Source organism: Meleagris gallopavo, chromosome 5, assembly GCF_905368555.1.
Source record: "Meleagris gallopavo chromosome 5, MGAL_WU_HG_1.1, whole genome shotgun sequence".
Taxonomy (NCBI): Eukaryota; Metazoa; Chordata; class Aves; order Galliformes; family Phasianidae; genus Meleagris; species Meleagris gallopavo.
Window position 1 is genome coordinate 16,257,431 of NC_139408.1, and position 24,540 is coordinate 16,281,970.

A 24,540-nucleotide genomic window follows, 5' to 3' on the forward strand; every position below is an offset into this window, starting at 1 on the left:
GGTTGGAAACAACCTATAAGATCATCTAGTCCAACCATCTTCTCATTACCACTGCTACCACAAGCTACTAAACCATATCTCGCAGCTCCTCATCCAGGTGCCTCTTGAACACTGCCAGGGACGGCAACTCCACCACCTCCTGGGCAGGCCATTCCAGTGCCTGACCGCTCTCTGAGAGAAAAAGCTTTTCCTCATGTCTAACCTAAACCTCCTCTGGTACAACTTGCAGCTATTTCCCCAGGTCCTGTTTGTTGCCTGGGGGAAGAGGCCAAACCCCTCTTCACCACAACCTCCCTTCAGGAAGTAGAGTGCAATGAGGTCTCCCCTGAGCCTTCTCTTCTCCAGACTAAACAATCCCAGCTCCCTCAGCCGCTCCTCATAAGACTTGTGCTCCAGACCCCTCACCAGTTTCGTTGCCCTTCTCTGGTCACGCTCCAGGGCCTCAATGTCTTTCCTGTAGTGAGGGGCCGATTACTGCAGTGCAATGGGCAGTGTGGTCCAACAGAGTCAGTGGGCTTTAGGTCAGCCCAGAGGCTTCCACATAACAACGTGTAATGGAACTGGGAGCCTGTCCTTGCAGATAAACTCACCTGAGCTGCACTGGCAGCAGCAGAAGCACACAGCAGACAGAGACGATGAATAGGAATCATATAGGCTGACTCAGATCTTACAACACAAAGTCAGGGAAGGACAGTCTGTGGTTATCTGCTACTTTCTATCAACACAGTTTTTCAGAGTACACATTAATTGCTTCATAGGTAAACTAATTCTGCACAGAAAGCATTCTATGAGAAGTCATAGAACTCAAAAGGGAAAATGACCCTACTTTGTTTCATTACTAGGACTTCTATTTGATCCTAAAATAAACACATTCCCTTAATACAAATAGAAGCTCTTACACAAAAATGAAATGCTGCAAATTGGTATATTACTTGCCTTTCTTTCTTGGTACAACTGCTCGCAGAACCCCCAAGCATCCCAACACAACATAGCTTTAAGGGGAACAAGGGCCAGGTCATTCTGAGCTCATGTCCTGGATTAAGATGTCTACACCCAAGCCATGTATGACAGCCATACAAAAACACTTCCTGATTTTACTCAGTGTCCTATTCAACTCTATTTTAAACTGCTTAATGGCCTAAGAATAGAGAGATTTGTAATTGGCAAGATATAAAAAGAAGCCTTCATCCATTAGCAATATTGCTTTAAAAAAATCTCTTTTTGATTATTCTATAAAGGCTCAATTCCAGATATCTCAGAAAACAGCGTATAACTCTGGACAGAGAACCATCATCTGCTCCAAAGCTGTATTATGAGGAGTATAAAGGGGAAAATGTAAAATGCCAGGACTCAAAGGCAAGTTGGAAAGTGAATAATCCACCCGTGGTATATCTAATACTGCCATAGGACAGAGCTGTTTGTCACCACACAGTTTTCCTTTACATCATATAGTGGCGGCAAGAAACTCTACACAATGATTCCATCGTCCTGGAAATTTCTCATACTGGGGTTTGAGAGTCAAGAGGTTGTTTGTCTTTTTCAGAAAGACAATTTGAGACACATCATTTGTTTTTGTTTAGCAATCTGAAGTCCTTTTCCATTGCAAGTGCATGTTTTCAGATGCACCGTAATCCCCTAGCACAGGGAAAATCCCCTAATTTAGCTGGATGCTCATCATCTCAGCCAGAGCCTGAGCCCTGAGATGTTCCAGCAAGAGATACCAGCAACATATTGTAACTCTGACTAAATAATAACCTTCCTCTAATGGAAAGGAGGAGAAGAGGAGAAGGAGAGGAGGAGGTCTTTCAGAGCACGGAGTATGTGGTCTTGCGGAGGTGGAACCCTTAGCACACAGATGAATGGCACAGGGAGGAGGAGATCATTACAAAAGCTCCCATTTGTACAGAAGTTAATATTCTCACGTTCCATTTACTGACAAATTTAAGATGGGTGTGGACAAATGCTGACCAGAAAGAACATGAGAACAATTACACCAATAAGAGGATAACCTCTGTTGGTTTTTTTTTTCCTATTTCTGAGTGAGAAATTTACTGAACCTGAATACACCACTGAGATTGCATTACAGGTGACTGATCATTTCTACATCTGAATCTTCTCTACGTGGTTTATGGACTGATTCACAAATTGTCTAAATTCACTTCATTCCTGTTGGCAACCGCACTGTGCTCAAGCTGAGAATGTGAGTCATATATAAAGTTTAATCTAAAAACAATCTGCTGTAATCCTGAACAAAAACAGCAGACACCCACTTCTATGGGGGTTTATAGGAAAATCTTAGATATTATTGATATTAGTGCAAGGCTGCTGATAATCGATCTGACACATTGGCCCTTATGGTAACAAGCACTGTGTGTACACAGCAATATAAAATTGAACCATAACATCAATGTTATCCAACAATTTGCCTTCAGTCAGTGTTTTTCTGGGCTCATTGGAAGAATGGACTTCTTCTGACTCCTGTAGAGGCTGCTTGATTGCAAAGATGGGGAAGTTCCTCCTCTGATGCGAATGGTGACTTTTGACTTAAAGATGGTGTGATCCTGTAGCAGTGCTCTCCCACCCACTGCTAACAACAAATGCGTCAATGGCAAATACAACTCAGGTCAAGCCAAAAAAGATAAGGAAGGCTACGGAAAAATTTAAGGCTTCTGGGAAATGACTGGGAAAAAGGCAAATAAAAAGGATCCTCTCACAGAGCACACCTCTTGCCTGGAGCAAAATCCTCAGCACAGACACGTGTGCACCTTATTGGCCAGGTGCTGAATTTATATGACCGTGAGAAGGTTAATCAGAGTAATTGCTTGCAATTGCACATGTCCACGCTGAAATGGGTGTAGCTGTTTTTCTTGTCTGGTTAATTTAATTGACTTCAGTTGTTACTCAGATCTGTTGAGTTGAGCAGTGGTCTTATGTAAAACAGAGGAACCATACTGCACTGCCTCTCCTGTGACTGTGTGCTATTGTCATCATGGACAGCACAAAGCCAGAGTCTCGGTGCTTGGGTCTAGATTTATTCATTCCAGCAGCATTGTACCTTTCACATCCCTACAAAAATCTACAATTTGCCTGAAAACAAAAGTCTGGGCTTTGAATACTGCAGCATAAAACTGTCTCCGACCTTGGTTGGCCAAGTCACCTCTTCTCCCCTATGTTCTGCTTCCTTCATTTCCCATTTAAATGTCACGTCCTTTGATCTCCATTGGTGTCATTTGTTTAAGCTGGAACAGGCTTAGATTTGAGGTGCTTTTTTTGTTTGGTTGGTCGGTTGCTTTTGGTTTTATTTCTCGTTTCAGGGTGAGGTGGAGGTGTTTGTTTTAAATGTCTTACCACAAAAAGGCCACAATTTTCAGCGGTGCCTTCAAGCGCTGCAAGACCAAAGTTCACTGCTATTGATCCTGGCCCATGAAAAGAAGTGGGAACAAAGCAAAGAAAATATTGTTTTTTAATTTTCTTTTCTCCAACCCATTATCATTTCTGCCTGTGTGACTAGAAATCCTTCTATAAGAAGCAAAAACTTGTATCAGGCTACTCTGGGACATGAAGCTGAATCATACACAGAAAGGGGAAGAGAGATTAAGAAGCAATTTCCTGTCCGTTATGTCTCTGTTACCAACTCCTAAGGGAAATGTCAGGACAACGTTAAAAGTTCTATTGAAATGTTTTATAAATATACCCACATTTCAGAAAGGCTCTCACAAACGTGCTTCTCCAAGGCTTGTCTATAAACAAACGTGGAGGGCAGAGTCATGGTGTGGCAGCACACACACTGCAGTAGCAGAGTTTTGGACCCATCTCAGCCCCTCACTGCCTTTACTGTAAAAAAACTTCTTTATGTCTAATCTAAATGACCTCACTTTTAATTTGAAGCCATTTCCCCTTTTCCTATCACAACAGACCCTGTTAAAGAGTCTTATTCCTTACAACTCCTAGATGTACAAGAATGTTCAGGCTTTCTGCGGTCTGTCTGGCTTATAGGCTCTCCCAACACTTAGCCTGCCTAAAAGCGCTCTTGTCAGCCACTCACAGGACCGTTGGGCACTGCTGCAATTTCCATTGAAACATTATTTGCCATTCTCACCACACTGCCATCTGTTCAACTGAAAGTTTAATTTGTGCCTCATTCTTATCGTTTTTATCAACTGGCATTCAGCAGACAGCCTGACAAATGGGAAGGTGATTGAAAGCAATGGACAAATCATTTCCGTGTAGAAAGAGCAAAGGCCTTTCAGCTGCAACTGACATACATGCCCATCGTCGTGAGGCATCTTAAGCTGACCTTGAGCTGATTAGCAGAGCAGAATTAGAATAGTGAGGGCAACTAAGGACAACCTTACTTGCAGGCAATCCTTGTCCACCATGCCTGTCTGCCAGGGCTCACATCAGCCTTGCTAGCCCCCCTCAGTCCTCTGAGCTCTGACCTCACCACAAAGCACATAACAGTACACCAAGCCTTCTGCTGGACCACAAGTCAAAGGAATGCAACCATAGCATTTAAATGGTGAACAAAATCCAAAGGGTATCATTAGAGCTGCAAAGCAAGCAGGGCTGGAATGTGCTCTGCTGTCTGACTTCTCTTTTACAACCAGAGATGTTACCCCACTGGAGGCCTGTTTTGGTTCCTGATGGTCCATGCAGATGTTTTGTAAGCCAGTGCAAAGTCCACCTATCTCCACAGGTGAGCTAAAGTCAACGTTCAGCTCCTTTCAGCTCAATCCAATGGCCCTACTCAAACAGGGAAATATTGACATGATAAATAGCAGACCTGACCTCTTGGCTTCCAGCACCAGTGGCACCACAGGACTGTGCCAGGATATTGACTTCTTCCTGGCAGGGCCACGTTCCCCAAACTTCCAAAATGACTGGAATTTTCCCACGGCCGATGTTTCTGATCTATTTGTCATAAAGGAGGGTTGTAATGACCATGAAAGCTTTGGAATAGCAGAGTTTGGGGGCAGTTCAGAGGCCATCAGCACACCTCCCCCCCTTCACTTGTGTGCACCTGAAATGTTTCCTTTGTTGGTTCCCAGAAACATTCATCTCGGTGTGTTCAGGGGACGGCCTGACCTGCTGTGTATGGACAGCCTGATTTACAGCCCTCTGCAAACCTGGAGTAACCTTGAACACGAGGTGAAGGACAGGATGGATGGGGGGACAGCCGTGCCCGGTATGCCTGTGCCCTCTGGTGGTGCTGGACAGGGAGAACACAGGGCAACAGTGACAGAATCCCATGGGAACCACCATCATGAGGCCTAATGCTGTTTTCTGCTCTGGCCTGTTTCGCTTTCCCCTCTCTCTTGCTGCCCTTCAAGGCAGTGCCAAAAGTGGTCCTTCATCTCTGGATGGTTCAGTTGGAACCTGAATTCTTTCCTGTGGTGCAGAAGAGAGGGCAAAGAGTGGCCTCCGGGTGGTTCAGAGCAGAAGCTGCTTTACATTCCCAAATGAAGTCTTGAGTGGCTTTTCCTTCTAGGTAATTTCACTGAATCACAGAATGGCTGGGGTTGGAAGGGACATTAAAGCCCACCCAGTTCCACCATGGGCTGGTTGCCACCCACCAAACCAGGGTCCCACCCAACATGGCTTTGAGCAGCTCCATAGACAGAGACCTTCCAGACAGCTTGAGCCAGGGCCTCATCATACTCATGCTGAAGGTCTTCCTAATATCTAAATCTCTCCTCTTTCATTTTAAAGCCATTACCCCTGGGTTCTATCTCTACACCCCCTGATAAAGAGTCCCTTCCCAGCTTCCCTGTAGGCTCACTTTCGGTACTGCAAGGCTGCTATAAGTTCTCCCCAGAGCCTTCTCTAGACTAGACCCCAGCTCTCTCAGCCTCTTCACAAAGCTCATCAATCCCAGCTGCTGGGCAGACTAGAGTCCAGTGGGAACACAGCTGCATTTGATGCTTAAGTTACCCTTTGGCCCTCCCCAAGCCCCACTGAACACAGTCACCTCAGCATTAGAGTCAATCACAGCTCAGCGAGGGGAGGAAGCTGAGATGTCCACTGAGAAAACAAGTTATTCCTGCGCTGGCTCAGAAGAGTATTTTGCTGCAGCCCAACTTGACCTTCCTTTTGGCAACTGAGCATGCATGCACACACGCACACGCACGCACACACACACACACACACACCCCTCAGCCAACCTAGAACTGCAGCCAGACCTTTCAGGAGGCCAACAGCGAGTGTTTATTTTTCCTTCATTAAAGGTGCAACCATCCTGTTGTTAACGGAGTGACTTCATATTAATTTTCAAATTGTTCTCAATGCTTTGTTTTAAATGTAGGACAACCTCATACAATGCATTTCTCCAATTCCTTGTATCTCAAAGTGCTTTACAAAATGACATTGAGGGGAAACAATCTCCCAAACCACCTCCTACACACAGATCATCCCATCCCCAGTGCTATAATGTAGCCACATCTGTTCTGCAATGTAGCAGCCAATGGCACAGGATGACATGTAAAGATGAAAAGGTCAGAGGGAGCAGAAACAAGGACAAATGCCAGGGATAGAACTGACCTGAAATCTGCAGCTGAGGGAAAGACATTTCTATTTTCTCCATGGCAAAAGCTGATGTCTAATTGACACAGGTCTGCAGATGCCAATAAACCAGATTCAGATTCTTACCCAAACATGTATTTTCCAGGCTTTTACTCCACATTTGAAATACATTGCTTCAGTGAAGAGCAGCTGATGCATGCACTCATCCAGTTGAGGTGACGAGAGACACTTAGTGGTAGGGGTAAAAGCAGAACTAAGATGCTAACAAGTGAGGCCTGCAGGCCAGCCATGTCTGAGCTGGACTCAGTTCTTCCCTCTCCTAGACAAAACCATAGTAGCTCAGTTTTCTTACAGCAAAGGCAGAAAGTTCCCACTGTGGCATAGGATGGAACCTAATGGAGTAGGTGGTGACTGAGGAAGGGCTACATCAGCTACAACACTGTTAGTTCAGTTCTGTACAGACAAGCCTGAGCTACAGCTGGCCTCCACTTTCCAAAAACTGTAGTGATATCCTTCCCAGCACGTTTTGAAGCATACAGCCACATCTCTTGCATCTGTGCAAAAATACCTCAAGTTTCCTCATTGGGTATGGTAGCCTGAGAGATACTGGGTTTTCCAAATGGACATGCATCTGTAAGTCTAGTGTTAGAGCAGAGAGGGAATCTCTTGGCCTCAAGGCTGTGCCCAACATGAGCATGTTCCTTCTGGACATAAAGAACCTGGCCTGGGACTACGGTTTCCATCTAAACAGCGTGAACAATACCCAAATCTACCCTCAGAGTAGGAACAAAACAAAGGCATTTGTTTGTGGGTGAGGTTTGTATCTAGGAGTACCACGAGAGACTTCCACCAAGAATGTGCACATGGTAACATACTAACAAGGCCTGCATCTGCCTATGTCAGCAACATCAGATTCTCAAGGCTGGGAGAAAACATCCAGCACTGAGTGCAGCCAAGCTGTGACCAGCTGCAAATTATGCAATTTCCCTACTTGCTTCCTTCTCCCAGAGGTCCCAGGTGCAGAGTTCTGGCCTCAGCCCCTGTTGCTCTCCCCGGCTGGATTGCAAGCACCCAGCACCAAATTCCAAGCTGAAAACAGAAACCAAACCTTCCTGTGACTCAGCTGGAAGAAAGATTCTCTTGCAGGCTTCAGCACCCTCCACCCCAAAGAATGAGTACAACAGACAGACAGACTGCCAGCATCTGTCCTGAAAGACTTGCTTACTAAGAAGGGAGCCCAGGACTCCTGCTTTGCACAGGGCTGGCCTCAGACTAAGCTAAAGCAGACTGTATATAAAAACAAAAGTTTAAAAATAATGGATATACACTGCATATCTCCATAAAGGACAGTCTGTAGACAATCACTCCTGAGCAGCCAGGACCAGCCCAGCTCTCAGAGGGTAGCTTGGCAGCTGCATTCCAGTCACAGTGGGAGGAATGGGACAGCCGAAGGTACAACTTGTGCTTTTTGCTCCATGATCAGCATCAGACATAGGGAGGGAGAGGAGAGAGCAAGGCCACTGCTGGAGAGGTACTTCATTCATCTGTTTGGCAGACCACAACTGATGAGTCCTTCGTACAGGAGCAGTTTCCTTCCAAGCTCAGGCTGCTGCTTACATCTCACTGGGATAAAACCCAAGTTTGGCCAGAGACATCTCCCTCCGGAGTCGCATCACTTCCCAGTACATCAGTTCCACTGAAAAGTAAAAAAGGAATAGGGAAGAAAAATGAAAAAGCAGGAAAAAATAAAAAAATAAAAAAAAAAATCAGTAAACGAGGCACAGTTAGACCCCACTTCATGTTACGCTATGCTTTCAGTGCAGCCTGACAAAGCTCACCCCTAAATTGAGAGAAACAGATATGCTGGAGGGCCCAGCAGGACTGGCCCAGCAGATCACCCCTTTACTGGCTCTGCCTCAGGATATAGCTACCAAGAAACTGCTGAGCAAGGAATGGCTGAAGCCATTCCTCCTGCTCACATCTCTTCTTTGCCATTTAACTATTTCTCAAAGATCCAGTGAGTTCAGGGTATCCCAAGCTGGATACTCCTGTCATGCTGAGTAAGGCCTCAGAATTTTTCCCACTGGCCCATCAAAGGCCCCACTTCACCCAGCTGCTACCCCCTCTTACCATCTTGCCTCACCAGGCCTTGCTGGATATAGCGAATGTATGTGAAGAAGTTGCACACTGCTGTGATCTGAGGGATAGAGGAAAGAAGAAGAAAAAAAAAAAAAAAAAAGGTGTCAGCTACAGAACTGGAGCACTCCTGGTGCTCAGCACCTGAGAAATGGTACTACATATCACCAGATACAATGAGATAAGAAAGCTGTTAACCTAAGTTCCAGGTATCTGCAATACCATCCCAGGATATTGCCACAACATACACAGCATGAGACAGACATAGACACTACTGAATGTGGTAAAGTCCACCAGCCAGCATTTAAAGAGCAAAAAAATCACACTGTTTTATAAAGGAGAATTAAAAATCAATACAAATCAAATTCCTATAATTAATCAGACCATGGAAGTGAATACATAGCAGACAGACAGCCTGAAAGAGCACAACCACAGCACAAGGGCCTGAGACAGGTCTGGAGATCTCCGCTCTACCACTCTGAACGAGAGCCACCCTAATGATGAGAACAAACTCAAGCTCCATAGGTCTCTGTCAGTTTGAGTGCTGGCCCAAGAGTTCTTCCATCTCAGAGCCTAGAACAGTCCTGGGAAAGGTGGAATACTCACTCTGGCCCTACAGGATGGTGAAATGTAATAGTAATTCCCAGAATCCCCCAGCATGATGCGGTGTTTGCAGGTCCTGGGGAGGCCACTTAGGGCACACTTCCTGCAGGCAGAGAGAAAGAAAAAAAAAAAAAAAAACAGATCAGGCTATAAAGCAACCTCATGGCACAGCAGTGTAGATCCTCAGGAGATAAAAGGCAGAGCTCAGAAGTAAGACCTGTGTCAGTGAGCATTAAGAAAAAGAAAAACAAACCAAATGCAGCTGATAGTTAGCCTTCTAACCCTAGAAAGATTCCATAAATAGCGAGTTTAGGAGACCTTAAGCTAAAAATCTCGTACCATGAATTATCCTATGCTCAAGCAAACCAAGGCATTACCCTTGGCAGATCCACAGAAAGAGGTGAAGACAAAGCAGACTATAACTCATGTCCTCTGGGCTCTGCACATCTACACCATGCAAGATTTTTGCTGAAGGAGAATTCTGTCCAGATGTCTCAGTTTTCCTGGTGGGATACACAGATGCCAGCTGTGGACCAAATCTGGTTTCAAAACAGATATTCCAATGTTTAAGCATAATCGTCCCCCCTACTGGCAAGACACTGAACTTCATCCAAACTTGTCACCTTTCTTCAATACCCTCCAACACGGCACACAAGGTGTTCTCGTGGTGTCCCTAGTTGGACTTAACACACCACACAACTGGGAAATGTACAACTCTGCCACATCACAGGAAAACACACCCAAGGGAAGCTGCTAACCTGGCAAGTGTTAACATTTAAAATGAAATACAATCTCCTCTGAGCTACAAGTGGAAGCTAACAGGTATTCCATAGGGCTTAAAGCTTTTGTGTCATACTTTCTCACCACCACCAAGCACAATCCCCATTGTCTCATTCTGAGAACTGAAAACAAGCTGCAGTGCAGCTTGGCTCTTCTTCCTTATTTCAGACTTGAAAGCCAACTGGAATAACTTTGTGCTGACTTCAGGAGGTTTTGGATACAGTTTCAGGTCCCTAAGAACAAGCCAATCCCTTCCTGTGCTAGCATGGAAAAGTTCAGCCTCTCTGCTGTAGAGATTTCAGACACAGCAATAAAAAAAAAGCACTCTTTTCAAGACAGCATGGCTCTCAGAAAGATGACGAAAAGATGTGATCAGCGAGGGCCTCTATTTTTTTGCCACTTCCTTCCACTATTGTGAAGATGAACGGTTCCCAGTACCAGCCAGCAGCCGGCCCTTCACCATCACTTAGCAGTAAAGCAGAATTTGTTGCTGCGCTGCCATTACCATGGCTCCTCAGAGATCTAACGCCCGCATGGCTGGAAGAGGGACATCATTCCTCATCTTCGCAAGTTACTCTGGGAGCCGTGAAAGATGACAACATGCAAAGGAGCACATGTTCCAAAAAGCTTCTGCGAATGCCTTGGTGCTTGCTTTCCTCTGCCATCAAGCTCAGCTGCTGCCTGCCTAGACTCCTGAAAGCACTGCAGTGAACTCTGTACCATAGGGTGAAAGGGACTCGAGCTTCTTTCTGCTCCACAGCACAACCAAAGGTGCCACAAAACCTTGCATTTTTCATCCAGGGAACAAATCAAATCCATTTATTACCAAGAGAAAGATTCCTTAACATCTGGTCTGGGTGGAAATTAAACAGAGCTAAAGAGCTTGGTTAGTTCAGCTCCAGCCTCAAAGATGCTAAATCACACTGAACTAGTAACTTGTTAACTGATTAGCCACCCCTGACCACCTACTAATAAATACTTTACAATCTGTGATTGGAACACACTATGAAGAGGGAAAAAAAAAAATCAAAAGAGATCCAGCAAGGATAAACACAGGATGGGTTGGTCCTGGCAGAGCCCTGACACATGCTGGGGGAACAATTTGTCTAGAGATGAGAGAAAAATGTAGAAGAACGGAGTAGGAAGCCTGCACATGAGCAACATTCATTACAGGAATACCATTGCCTGGAAGGTGCTCTGGTTGAAGGGAAAGGGGAAGAACTTAGGAACCGAGCCTCAACTGAAACTGAATTCAATAACTGAAAGTCCTCTGTGTACTCTGAAAGATGACGCCACTTCTGTCAGCATTCCTCCTCCTTGAAACAATCTAAGCTGTCTGTCACATCAAACACAGTGACAGCATTAAGTGAAGAAGATTATATGTATGCAGCAAGGAGCAAATTCTTCTGACCTAGGCTCAAACCCACCTGGAGCACCAGCAACGTTAGCAATGCAAGGTGAGCTCAGGGGTCACAAGATACAAGAACGTGAGATAATGCAGCTCTGACTTAACCCTTGCACCCTATGTTATGCACAAGCCTTCGGAGAATATTAAAGCAGTTTCTCTCTTAAGGAGGAAAAGGAAGCAAATAAAACTTCTGAACCGAGGGCACTAACGCATTACTAAATTATCTCCCAACCACTCAACTGCAGTATACCCAAGAAGAATTACATCAGCTGGTGAAGATTTCAGAAAGCAAAGCTCAACTACCGCTGATCTTGGGCTAGAAATAAACTCAGCTGAGCCCTGGTACCTGACTGAGCCAACTTCACGAGGCAGTGATAGAAAACAAGCAGCAAAAAAGGGGGACAAGAACAAGAAAGGTTCCTTACTTTGGCCCACCAGAGTCCTCTGCTGACACCTTCACCACAGGTAGCATCTGGGAAGCAACAGGCTCAATGGTGAGTGTATTCTGCTCCACAGCCGCTCGCACCAGCTCAGACAGCTGCAGCAAAGAGAAATGACTGCAGATATGGATGTGCAAAGGTCACCTCCCTAAAGGTGCACCTTTGTGTCACCAGACTGTGCAGTTTCTGTCCTCAGTTTCCAGCACTCACCTCCTGCTTAGTAAAGTCCAGACAAGGTCCTACATCTTCTCGGTAAATTCTGTCCAGAAAGGAGCAGGATTTATCCAAAGTTGGAGATTCCTTCCAGGACTGGAACTCGGCAAATAAAATGGAATCAATCTGCAGAAAATGTCCAAGAAAAGAAGGAAGACAGAAGGTAGGTAGAGGGAGAGATACCAGGTCTGAAGATAACTGTTACTGCACAGGCTCTCTAACTATTCAACATCTACTTTGGTATCTAGAAAGGTTCAGATATCACAGAAGTGTCTGAGGAATGCTGGCTCTCTCCAAGGATCTTTTGTCTCACACCCATTTTCATTTCTGTGCCAGACCCATCCAACCAAGGTGGGCATATTCTGCCAGAAATCTGCAGAGATTCATCTCTCCCATCTTTGTCCAGGACAGGGCTGTGCCATTGCTGAAGGAAAGTCACCACACAACTGCTGAACAGAGCAAGTGCCCATGGCAGAAACAATGAGAGCAGCTGAATGGCAAAGCACAGTGGCAATGACACCCAGGACACAGAACACTTTTCTTAAGAAAGAATCGCTATAGAAAAGGATGAATTGGAGGGAAAAAAAAAAAAAGCTATTAATATCAGCAGGACTACATTCAGTGAGACCAAATAACAGAGTATGCCAGCCCTTTAAAGGCCATTCCAACTCAGAACTCTGGTGTCTGGGGAGTTGAGGAGGTAATGGGAATTCTGGGCAATCACACTGGCATGCAGGGACAAGTGGAACGTCAAACCCAGAGTGGGAATAGCTTTCTTGATCACAATGCTTGCTCATGGCCTTTTACAGATGGGCTTGCAAGATTTATCACTCCTCAGCAACTCAGGGACTCAAGGACAGAGCTTGCATCCCTTGACTAGCAGGAAGGATGATCCCTCCTATACTGCCTGACTGGAAATGCTTCAGTGCTGGAGACTCTGCAACAGTCATTTAAACCCCAGGCCGACAGGGCAGCTGTTTAAAAGGCCAGCAAATCCTGTTGAAGATGCTGAGAGGAGAAACAGAACTACAAAGACATGCCAAACAATACAAAAAGCATGAAGGAATGAAACAGAAGGAGGTCTGAGATCTAGCACACTTGCTGTATGCTATGGGGACTGCTCACCTCGCACCAGCAGACAGCTTCAGAGCCACAACATGGAAAAATAAATTCAGGAAAACAAACAAAACAAAAATGGAGGTTAGCATAAAAGGAAGCTAGAACTGAAAGGCTGAAAGTGTGAGAGTCAGATGGGTCCCACCCCTCTCCAGAACTGTCCAGTAGTTACCTGCCGCAAGGGTGAGGAAGCATCTGCCCCCAATGCCTGCCAGCCTGGCTCATAGGTGAAGTGGATAGCCTTCCCAGGGATGATACAAAGGAGCAGAGAGAGGAAAGCAGGCACCCCAGACTTTGAGGCAAAAGAAAGAGACAGACAGTGAAGACGTTTAGAGTGACAGGCAAGAAAGAGAGGTAAAAAACCATAACAATACAGAAGATACAGGCAGAGGCTCAAGGCTTTTCTTCCAGGGAACTAAAAGTGATGCTCAAGGCATCACAGGGCCGTAAACTACACCTTTCAACTTCAGTTTGAGGTGCTAAAATGGAACAGAAATGCTGCAACTTCTAGGCACAATTTAGGATGGGACATGTTTTCCACAAAGCACCAAGCTGAATGCCAGGTTCCCTCATACCACCTCTCACATGGGCCAGTAACCAACTTGACAGGAATGGTAACCATTAAGAGAGCGCAGAAAGCATTAGAAGATTAAAATCACTTTTTTCCTAGCACTCAAATTAGCTTCTAGCCAACTAAGTATTTGACTACAACTTCCAGCATATCTGGTTTGCTCTCTGATTGATCAAGAGAAACAAGTACAGCAGGGCTTTGCAGTTACTGAACTAATTTTTCCTTTGGTTTTTCTTTTGGTCATAGCCTTTGCTCCTCTTGCCTGTGAAGAGAGCTAAAGGTGTTAGTGCTATAGCCCTCAGGACAACAGCTACAGCCAATGCAGCCTAAAGCGTTTCATCCAAAGTAGCAACAACAGCACTACACAGAAGTCAGCAAAATAAATCCATTGAAATTGCAAGTGGTGTTGCCAGCACAGTCCTTCTGTTAGGTGAAAGTATTAATTTCACCAGCTGTCCTTCTGCATACACATTCTCTCACAAGCCAAGTGACCAGGTCTCTCCACATGCTCTCAACAATTCTTCATGACAGAAGCCACAGCTCCAAAACAAGTCATCGGGGAAACATACTCCTACACCACATTCACCATATTTTCATTCTCCCTGATCAAGTGCCACAGCCTGTCTCCTTTCTGCTCTTCAGGGTACCTGTGCACACATCTGGCCAATGGGAAGTTCCCAGCCATAAGCTGCTAGCAGAAAAAAAAAAAAAAAAAAAGCATTACACTCGTGGTCACAGCAAGTGTAGGTCTGTTGAATGAGGGAATTAAACAGGGTTGGGTTGAAAGATATTCACAAATTCTTTGTAGCCTTGTCTGAACAGTTCCTCCCAGTGAGAAAAGCAAATGTTAAATATATGCTCTGCAGGAGGAGGAAGAACAGTGGCATGCGTAAGAACAGAGAACAAGAGATATTGATAGAAGATGGTGGAGGAGTCTTGGAGCCCAAACCCAGGCTCTGATCATTGAAAGTCAAACCAGTTGAAAAAAGAACAAAAGCAAATCACGTCAGAACAGGTAGCAGACTGAACTGCCAAGATGCATCAGAACAACTGGCTGCTGCTCAGCAACTCCCAACACATCCATTCTCAGCACTGCTAACTCCTGGGTCTGTCCATGCCCTCCGGGGGTCCCTCAGCTCCTTCCTCTAGCACTGTCCTAATGCAGCTTTGAACTTTATTCCCAGAAGTGGAAATCTCCACAAATAGAAACCCTCTAGAGTTTGCCTCAGCACAGTTTAGGGAACAAGCCAGACTACTGCACAGGTTGCTTCCCTCAATCAGAAGCCAAGCAAAACTTCTCAAGCACAGCAACAGCAGTGGCTCCAAGGCTGGTGCAGCGAACGGCCCTCACCCACCTCCTTGCACTCACGACTGACTGGTGCTGGAGTCGCATTCTGGCTGATGGCTGTGACGATTGCACTGCTGGTGCTCTTGTTTCGCCCATGGCCTTTCCTGAAGACGGCTTTAGAAGGGCTCTGGAGCTGAGGGTGTAGCTCCCAGTTTGGAGAGGAAGGTGTGGATGTGATCACAAGCGTCTTCAGAGCTGTTACCTCTGCCTGCAGCATGTCGATCTGAGAGAGACAAGGCAAGGGTCAACAGCACCTTCAGCATCTGCTGAACTTGCTGCACTGCACCCAACACTGTAAGGCCACGGGGAAACAGCTACAAGCCTGCTCATGAAGCCTCATTCTCCTCATTCTCCCAAATGCCCACTGTCAGCCAAAATTTTAAAGAGGAAAACAAGAACTAGCTGGGAATCTATCCCACTGCTCCTCAGTCTATCTTGCCCCAGGCTCTTTTTAGACACAATAACCCAGAAGTAATTTCACTTTCCAAGATGGAACCAATCCAGCAGCCCTGTGATGCACACTCATCAGCTCTTTCCACATGGCCACAACAATTAAACAGCAGATTACTTCTGTTGGTTCCTCTCACAACCTTTTCCCTAAGAGGAGGAGGTGATCAGCAGTATCTGCTAGAGAGGGAGCAGGCACTTCACCCTCCTCTAGCCAACCAACTGGCCATAGCCAGGATGGGCCAGGACTGCACAACCCTGCAAAGAGATCAAGCCACAAAGAGCACAGTTCTCACCTTTCCCCATGCCTCCTTCAGCTGCTTCTCTGACGCCGCCTGTTTTGTGTTTGCTTCTCTCACCATCTTGTGTGCCTCCTGGACCAGAAAGAGTTTTAGTCTGCCTGTGGCAGCCCCATCTCATACAGTCACTGGGGCTGGCCAAAGCTCTGCCATGTCTCATGCTCTGTGCAAGCAAGCAGGAGTAGACATCACTGCCACATCCAATTGTTTTACTCTAACAGATGTGAAGAGCTTTGCCCCCCAGAATTTCCCAGAAAAGGGCTCTCAGTGTCAGGGCCTGGAGTGCATCCCCTTCCCAGGAGCACAGCTGGATAAATGTAAATTTATCTGCTGAGTCCAAGGTTATCTTCTCCAATTGTAAGAAGTGCTGCAAAAAAAGCCAGAAGAAAGAGCCTGCCCCTCTTGCCCTTGGGATATGCTTTATAGCCAAGGTTTTAATGTTGGCACCCACCCATGCTAGATCATAATTGCGTAGTCCAACACTTCTGCGACTGATTCAAATGCACTGGCTTAGCTTCCTGGCATGACTTCAGATGCATGTCACCACTGCAGACTTGCTGGTTCATCGCTGGACTGTTTCTGACCCTGATCACTGTCTCTGGCACATCCAGACTGACCCTGATCACTTCTCATCCAGACTCACTGATCCACATTCTGGTTCCTCATTCAGTCACTGCCCTGCTGCACTTGCCTGAATTGTTACTGTAGTCTGTTCCTACCTCCTCCACGGAGCAGCCAGCCTTCACTGCTCTGAGCACAGCTGCATCACAGCAGCAGGAGCAGTAGCTCAGGTGGGGACTAAACTTAGAAGCGCACCTCACGGAAAGGGGGAGGTGGCTGGTATCAGTCCCAGTGAGACCACTCCACAGCACTGCCTGGAAGCACTCTGCCCAAGGCCACCAGGTGAAGGAGAAAGCCCTCAGCTGAACTTCTCTGAGTTCACCTTACACTCAGCAACAGCCTGTGTTTCACAGGTACAGTTGAGTTCTGGCTTTCCTCACTGTCCAGTCAGATCTACAGATTGAAGTTGTTGGTAAATGGGATCATGGGATCTCATCAGGCTAGAGCTTGACAAGAATCAAATTAACAACATCAAAAAAATTAAACCAAAACAAACAAACAAAAAACCACAACAGATGCTGTTCAGACTACAGAGCAGGCACAGGAGAGGGCCAGGGAGCCATGCTCACCTCCAGCTCCGGGTATCCCCATATCTGGTTTCACTTAGCTTTGCAACCACGGAACCTGCTGTGCTCTTTATGTCACCCCACAGCTGCTAGGAGGGGAAAGGAATGTATGCAAATCCTCCCCAGAAGCAAGCACCAGCCTCTGGGAGGGTCTGCTTGCAGCACTGTGCAGCATTCCAAATGTGAAAGAACAACAGGGACTGAGGAAGCTGTGGGAGGTAACACGAATATGGCTGGAAGTTCAGAGAAAGCCTACCTCAAAAGAACTGGAAGCAAGCTTAGCTTAAGAAATGATGGGAAAAGGAAGAGGGTGGTACCTCAAACAGGCTAGCTGTTAACTCTTCTAGTTCCTGCTCCAGTTGTTCTCTGACTTTTGACAGTCTCTCACATTCTTTGTCCTTCAGCTTCAGCTCCTGTTGAGGAAATTGGAGAGGGGTGCATGAGCTACTGGAAGGCCCCAGCAGTGCTGACACCTGCCTGGCCTTAGCTATGAATCACTCCCTTTCCTCCCTACCCCTGCATGGATCCTGGGCCTGAGATTCCTCACACAGCACTCCATGCCACCAGAAGCATCCCTCCACAAGCTGTAGCAGACTTTTCACACTGGAATTGCTCGCCTATCATTAGGCTCCATATTATAGAATCATCAAGGTTGCAAAGACCGCTAAGATCAATTAGCCTAACAACCAACCCATGCTAGTGACTGCTATAGACCACGTCCCTCAGTGCCTCCAAGCTCAGCCCTTCTCACAGGCTCTGGGCTTTACCTTTTGTGCTTTGTGCAGCTCTTCCTTCAGAAACTCAGAGCCCTTCTCCCGGATCTCTACCGAAGAGCTGCGGAGACGCGAGACGTTGCTCTGCTCAGTGGACTGGCTGTCATCCCCGCTGCCTGCATTCTGGCATCCAGTCTCTGGCTCCTTCTTGCTGCCTTTGGACGGCATTAGTGGTTTCCAGTATCCCACAGCTGGTTGCTCCTGGCCGTCTTCCTCAAAATGGGCCTGGCTGTAGGGAATCAGCACAGTGAAAATTTATGTGGGAGTGATCAGCAAACCTGCCAGGCTGAGAAACAGCCTCAGAGGCAACAGCAAGGCAAGCCAGGTTGGGTTCTCCCAACATTTCAGGGAGGCTGAGCAGTATTGCACTGAACAGGACATTCAGTAGCGAGCTGTGCTGTACCTCCAGGCTCCCAAGAGCACAGGAGCAAAGCAGGGAGGGTGATGGCATACAAAGAAACTGGCTTAGAGGACCTGCTTTGTGTCCCGAAGCAGCACCAGCTCCTCTCCCCACAGGCTGGGCCTGTCTGCCCTGAGCAAAATTTCTAGGGAGGTAAGTCCTAAACAAACCATCTTCTCACAACCAGTTCTTCAAATAGAGACTGAAAGAGCTGAGAAATTTAACTGGAATAAGCTGCCTGTGCACAAACATTGTTATGAGCGTGGTTAAACAAGCCGTTTGCCAGATACCTCATGCTGCCCTCTCTTAAATACAAGCCAACCTCAGGAAGGATATCTGTCAAATTTATTTGCTCTGGGTGTGAACATGCACACATCAGAACAAATGAAGATGGTGAACATCCATCCGTGAGTTTCAGCTCTGAAGTCCCTCACAGTTCAGACAGACCCTAAGCAAACTCTGAAGGCAGAGCAGACATACAAAATTCAGAACTTGGTCATTTCTCTTCTCTTTCTTCTTAAAAGAGCCCAAATATGCATGCAGATATATTCCCTACTGGATTACTTTGCACTTTTGACATGAAATTCTTTCAGAACAGCAACAGAGAGGAGACAGTAGTCCAAAGTAATGAGCTGGGAGGAAATCTTTGCTATGCTGGGATCTTCAATAATCACACCAAGTACAGTCTGAGATGCCTGCACTCCGGGTTAGAAGGGCTAGTTTCTCAACAGCTAAGTACTGTCTCACAATTAGACAATTTTTTACACACAAAACATCAGTAGGCAAAACAAAGTTATAAAACCTCCTGGTTTTACCCTTCCCAAACAGCACATCTCAGACATTTGACTCAGGACAAAGCAGGATAACTAAACACAACTACTCCAGGAGTGCCGTTCTTGAGCATTTTCAGAGAAAAACAGACCACAGCTGGCTTACTTAGTATTCCAGCAAACACTCCATCAGCCTAAGTTCAGGGACACTGCTTCCCAAACCACGGGAGGAACAAGGATTAAAACAGTACAGCTTCCACATTCCACAGCAATACAAAGACCCTGACCCTCTTCACTGCAGATTCAGACTTCAACCCCGCAGGCCAGGAAGAGGCTGGGTAGGTTTTGCAGCTGCTGGAGTGTTACAACAGGAAAACATATGCCTGAATGCCTGTCCACATGGCAGAATGTGTGGTCTGCCTGCTGTCTTCTCCTGCAAAGAAGCACAGGTACCACAGAGAGTGGTGTGAAAGCGCACAGAGGGAAAACTCTTTGACCTTTTGGATGAGTAAGGGCACGGGACCATCCATGATGCCATGCCATGCAAACTGGACAGAACTGGGAAAGGGAAACATGCAGTCAGCGTCATAGATTTTGCTGACCTCTTTGTAGAGCAAGAACAAGTGAGAGAGCATCAGCAGTGCTGGAAGGTAGGAAAGAATTCAGAAGAACTTTCGACTTGACCTGGTTTTACTGAGAAGATCTATCAGGAGCTCATTCTGGTGATAAATGACGTTTGGAAATATAAGAAATAACAGAAAGGAGCACCCTGGGGAGGGAAAAAGACAGACAGCGCTGCCACGCAAAGATAATTCGTCTGAAGCTACTCAGCACACTGGAGCTGTTGATAAAAACACCATATACATATGTGGATGCATAGATCTGAGTGAGCTTCTCATGACCAATGGGAACTCCCATGCATCTACTCTTTTAGGTGCAAGAGAGAGCACGCATGGCGCACACCGCGTGGAGTTCAGATAGCACAGCACTCGCTGTAGTTAGGCTGCTCTCCAGACACATGTGCGTAATCACAGAAAGGTCAAGACGATGTATCGCATCACTTACCTAAAGAGCGACATTGCTATGGAACGAGGAGCTCTCCAAGGGCTTCACTCAGGAAGGGGAGGTATCGAGCAAAGCAACGACCCAATGGAAAGGAATGAAGCCCATCACGGGAAGGTGGAGACTTGATGAAACCAATTCATCCTCGCCACACGAAATCAGGGGAGGTTCTCTGCAATGGATCTGCCACGAAGCAGGGAGAGCATTCCAAACAGAAGCGTTCATTCAATAGTTAAGTCGTATCTCGAACGGCACCGTGGCAGCCCCTCCTGCAGAGATCAGAGGGGCAAACTGCAGCGAGCGCATCATTCGGGGACTCCTGCATCACCCGAGAAGCTCACTAGGAGGGCCCCAGCAGGACCACCCGCTGTACGGCCAGAAAGGGACAAGAAACAGAGCAGGAGGAGAAAACCAAAGTCAGAACCAAACAGCTGCAAAAGAAAGCGAGGGAAAGGGACACCGCAACAGCCAGCTTCGCTCTAAGAGCCCAGCTACTCACACGGATCAGGAAGGGAAAAAAGAGATAACTGTTTCCTCGTGACTCGGGCTCTCAGAGGAAAGTTATCCGTGCAGAAGAGAGGTGTGCTGCTGCCATCGGGAAGAAGGCAGGAAGGCACGGCGGTCCCGCAGGCAGAGCGGTGCCGCCGCTGTCCCGCCGCGCCCCGGCAGCACCCGAGGGAGCGGTGCACCTGCGCCCCAATCTCATGGGCCGCGCTCCTCGGGAGCCGCGTCGTATCCTACCGGTCCCCCAGACGCACGAAAAAGGCAAAAGAGGGGAAAACTAGAGGAGAACCGAAAAAGCCCAGCGCAGCAAGCCAAAAAAAAAAAAAAAGAAAAAAAGAGCCGAGCACAGCACAAACCTTCTCAAGTTGGATTCCGCAGAAAAAGCCAAACAAAAAAAAGTGCAGGGTCGGCAGTTTTCCAGCTTCCTGCCGAGCCGACCCCGCGGTTTCCTGCGGATCTGTGCACGGGCTGCCGCCCGTCCCGCGCCGGGAGCGCCGGCTGACAGCGCTGCGTGGCGCCCGGCAGCCCGCACGGGCGCGGCGTACCTCCGCCCGGGCGGCCCCGCGACGACACCCGCCCGAGCCCCGCCGCCCGCACACCTACCCCCGCCTCATGCTACGCGCCGCCGGCGCCTCACGGCGGCGGAGGGGACGAAGGAGGAACGCCCGCCGCCGCCATTCCCGCAGCCCGCCCGGCTCCGCGGGGCCGCCCCGAGGGGAGGGGGCAGCGCGAGGCGCCACGTGACTGCAGCGCGGCCCCGCGGGAGGGCGGGTGCGCGTGCGCGCTACCGGCCGTGCGCCGTGCTTGTGGAGGGGCGGTGGGATAAGTGCGGGCTCGGGGCCGAGGCTGCTCTGTCTCTGAGCACCGCATCTGCCCTGACCTTGAATGCCTCCAGGGATGGTGACTGCACTGCTCCCTGGGCAGCCTGTGCCGCTGCATCACCGCTCTTTCTGTCAATAAATGTTCCCTAACATCCAACCTGCAGTCCCCCGGCGCAGCTTGAGGCCGTTCCATTATGTGACAGTATTACAGCCCTGTCCCAGCTGGTCACTAAGATCCAAGGTGACTACAGAAGGCAACTCGTGCTCTGAGGTTCCAGAGCAAAGTGTCTGAGAAGGCCACGTCTGTGGCTGTAACCTTTGTTATCTGCAGGGAACTTTTGTGAGGAGGGGGAGATCTGCAGCTCTGCAGGCAGCACCAGAACTACTCAGTGGTAATGATTAACTTCCAAGGCCTGGCTGGCAGAGATGGAGGGTCCTAGGGTTAAAAAGACAGAATTGCTTCCAGAGTCCAAAAGGCAGCAAGAGAGTGGCACCAGCCAGGCTGTCTGACGGACGGCTTCTAGGGTGGGAGGCAGTCACAAAAGCCAAACCTCCCAGTCACACTCACTGGTGGGCCAGCAAGCTACAGGCACTGCTTCCAGGAACGACGAGCCTTGCAGCTGTTAAGATTACAAACCAAAGGATCCCGGGCTCGGAGGACACTGAAACTGCCGAGCTCTGCAAACCCATGGGGGAATTAACCAGCAAACGTTAAGCTGGACCAGGCAGTGAATATAAGAGGGGGGGGGGAAAAAAAAAAAAAAGAAAAAAAAAAAGACATTCTGTGAAGGTCAAGAGGAATAGACGTTATCTTAGATGCTGAAAAGCAGGAGTAGAACCCTGACCCAGCAAACTCAGAGCGGATGTTATTGCCATGAAAATGAGAACAAAAACAAGAGTGTAACACTCCAGGATCCATCCGCCCACTCGCTCCCCTCCCTCCAGCCGACCTTGGCCAGCCATGCAGCATTTTTGCTCAACTGGCGAGGAAGGCTCCAGCCAGGCTCCTCTGGGATCTCTGGGGCTAAGATCTCCAATTTCATGGATGAGATCTGCCTTCAGCACCAAACATACTGCTGCCTATTTCCCAGGGTGACCGGGTGAAAGAGGAGACTGAAAAAGCAGAGACAGAAGAGCAGCGGGACTTGCTTATGGGGCTAGCAGTGCTTGTTGCTCAGGCAGATGCAGCCTGGCACAGTCCTGCTGTGGCACTGGAAGCGCTGCTGACCCCTGCCAGATCTCGGCTGCTGCTCTCCTGCTGACAGCTGCGGTTTTTGGAAGAGCTCAGCCTGAGCCCAGAGGAAGAGACATCGGGAAAGAAAAAGAGCAGCTGGGAAACCTGGAAAGAAAGGAGGACTGTCCAAACTGCACATGGTCCACAAAGAAAGAAATTAGCACACACTGAGCACCCTTAGCATGTCCTGAGTTCCATGGGTCCCTACTGAGATGGATTTTTCTTATGAGTCCCGCAATGTAAAGGGAAGAGGCCTGAGGGTATTCACGAAAGCACTGATGGTCACTGCATCCTCTCCAGAGGCTCACGGCAAGCTCAAACATTAGTCAGTCATGTCTGTGAAAACAGCACTTCCTTAGATGGTTTCATTTTTTATTATTATTTTTCTTTTTTCAACATCAGATTCCAAGGAAGAGTGTTAGTTTGAAAGAAAACCCCATCAGCATCTATCTTGGCACTGAAAGCAGAGAGTGGGAGAGGGGTTTCACTGAGCTTTGGCCCCCTTCGTGTCCTGAGAAAAGCACTTGTTCTCTGGCAGACTGTAGGGAGGGCTCTGTCCCTTTCCCAGAGGCAGCTGCAGCAAATGAATTACAGTCAGTGCAAGGGGAGGGATTCATTTCCCGTCACAGTAACCCAATCTGCACATCTGCAAAATGGAGAAAATGGGAAGGATTCCAGGGCCTGCAAGGGCACTGGGAAGGCAGCGAGACTGAGAATGGACGTCAGTGCATCCTTGCTCCTCCTCTGCTGCTTTCAGACTGGCAATTTTGCTTGAGGCCTGGAAGAACAGGCCACAGGGAATGCAAAAAATTATCCAAGTATTGCTGCCACACCTCAATTATTTACTTTCATACTACATGCCACAAATATTTGATGTTGTCCTAACGGTAACTGAGCCACATGAACTGCTGGATGAACTGCTCTCAGAGGAGGGCAGCGGAGTCCCTCAGATACCAGCATATCCCTCCATCAAAAGCTGGATGCTGGAGATTTTGCTGTTCCATGTTAGAGTCCCCAGGGCCACAGAAAATCCTTACAGCTTCAGAAAATCTCTCGAGAGAACAATTTTTGTCCCCTTGCTCTCTAGAACTGTCTCTGTCTGCCTCTCTATTAATCCCTTCTCTCTAGATGTCTCTGCAAAGTAGTATCTCAAAGACGTATGTCCTCCCCAGACCCTGGTCTCTCGTGTGGACAGTCCTGCCTCCAGAGAGAGCCCACCTTCGTGCTCTCCCAGATCTTCCTCCATACACAGAACTTTTTGGGTGTTTGGAAGCATTTTCATTATCCAGAGTCATTCAGGGACCCTGTTGGGACCACAGTCCTATGATTCTTGCCATAAAAGTCCTTTGGGAGCAGCTGCAACCCAGCAGCAATGTTTCAGGGACCTTGCAGCAAGCTCAGCCCTACGAGCGAGAAGCTAAGACAGGCAGCACAATGCAACTTTTTGGAATGACATTGGCCCAGAGCCTCTGCAAAACCAAGGTACCTCACCTCCTGTGTCAGATAGATGCTGCTCACACTGGGGTAATAGCCACACCACGGTCACGCTGCCTCATTACTGGCCAAGGATAAGGCTTCAGAAGGTCAGGATAGCTGGGCTTTTTAGGTCCTGGTGAACGCTGCTCATGACACTCACACATAAGCTAGGTGCAAAGCTATATACTGCATCAGTCAGTCAGTTGGGTTTGCCATGGTTGGGCCAGTGATACCTTACTTACCGGCATCTGGCCACTGATAAGAGCTCTATCTATCTTGCTCCACACCATGAATTTCTGCCCATGGCCCTCCCCATGCCTGTGCTTCTCCTGCCAGGTCTGTATCTCAAACAGCAGAAGCATCATGCTGCCTCTTCTCTTCTGCCCGGCCCTCCTTCCTGCCCCAAAAAAGTCACCCCTGGCTCCAGGGCCAA

General features: G+C 47.8%; 1 protein-coding gene across 5 annotated transcripts; it reads right to left on the reverse strand.

Annotated features, from left to right (window-relative positions):
* Positions 1-6,180: 6,180 nt before the first annotated feature.
* On the reverse strand, positions 6,181-21,336 carry RAB3IL1 (RAB3A interacting protein like 1). Of its 5 annotated transcripts, XM_085224416.1 has the most exons (13): positions 21,180-21,336; positions 20,076-20,341; positions 19,298-19,443; positions 17,835-18,069; positions 17,385-17,480; positions 15,878-15,955; positions 15,142-15,357; positions 13,388-13,507; positions 12,097-12,225; positions 11,872-11,984; positions 9,262-9,361; positions 8,650-8,716; positions 6,181-8,215 (listed from the first exon to the last, which is right to left on the reverse strand). In XM_085224416.1, the coding sequence occupies exons 4-13, from the start codon at positions 18,006-18,008 to the stop codon at positions 8,133-8,135; spliced, it is 1,176 nt and encodes a 391-aa protein (XP_085080542.1). In that variant the 5' UTR covers positions 18,009-18,069; positions 19,298-19,443; positions 20,076-20,341; positions 21,180-21,336; the 3' UTR covers positions 6,181-8,132. The 5 variants fall into 5 exon arrangements, with proteins under 5 accessions (XP_085080542.1, XP_085080541.1, XP_010709482.2 ...); XM_085224415.1 differs by lacking the exon at positions 19,298-19,443; XM_010711180.3 differs by lacking the exons at positions 19,298-19,443; positions 21,180-21,336 and adding an exon at positions 20,933-21,167.
* Positions 21,337-24,540: the final 3,204 nt, after the last annotated feature.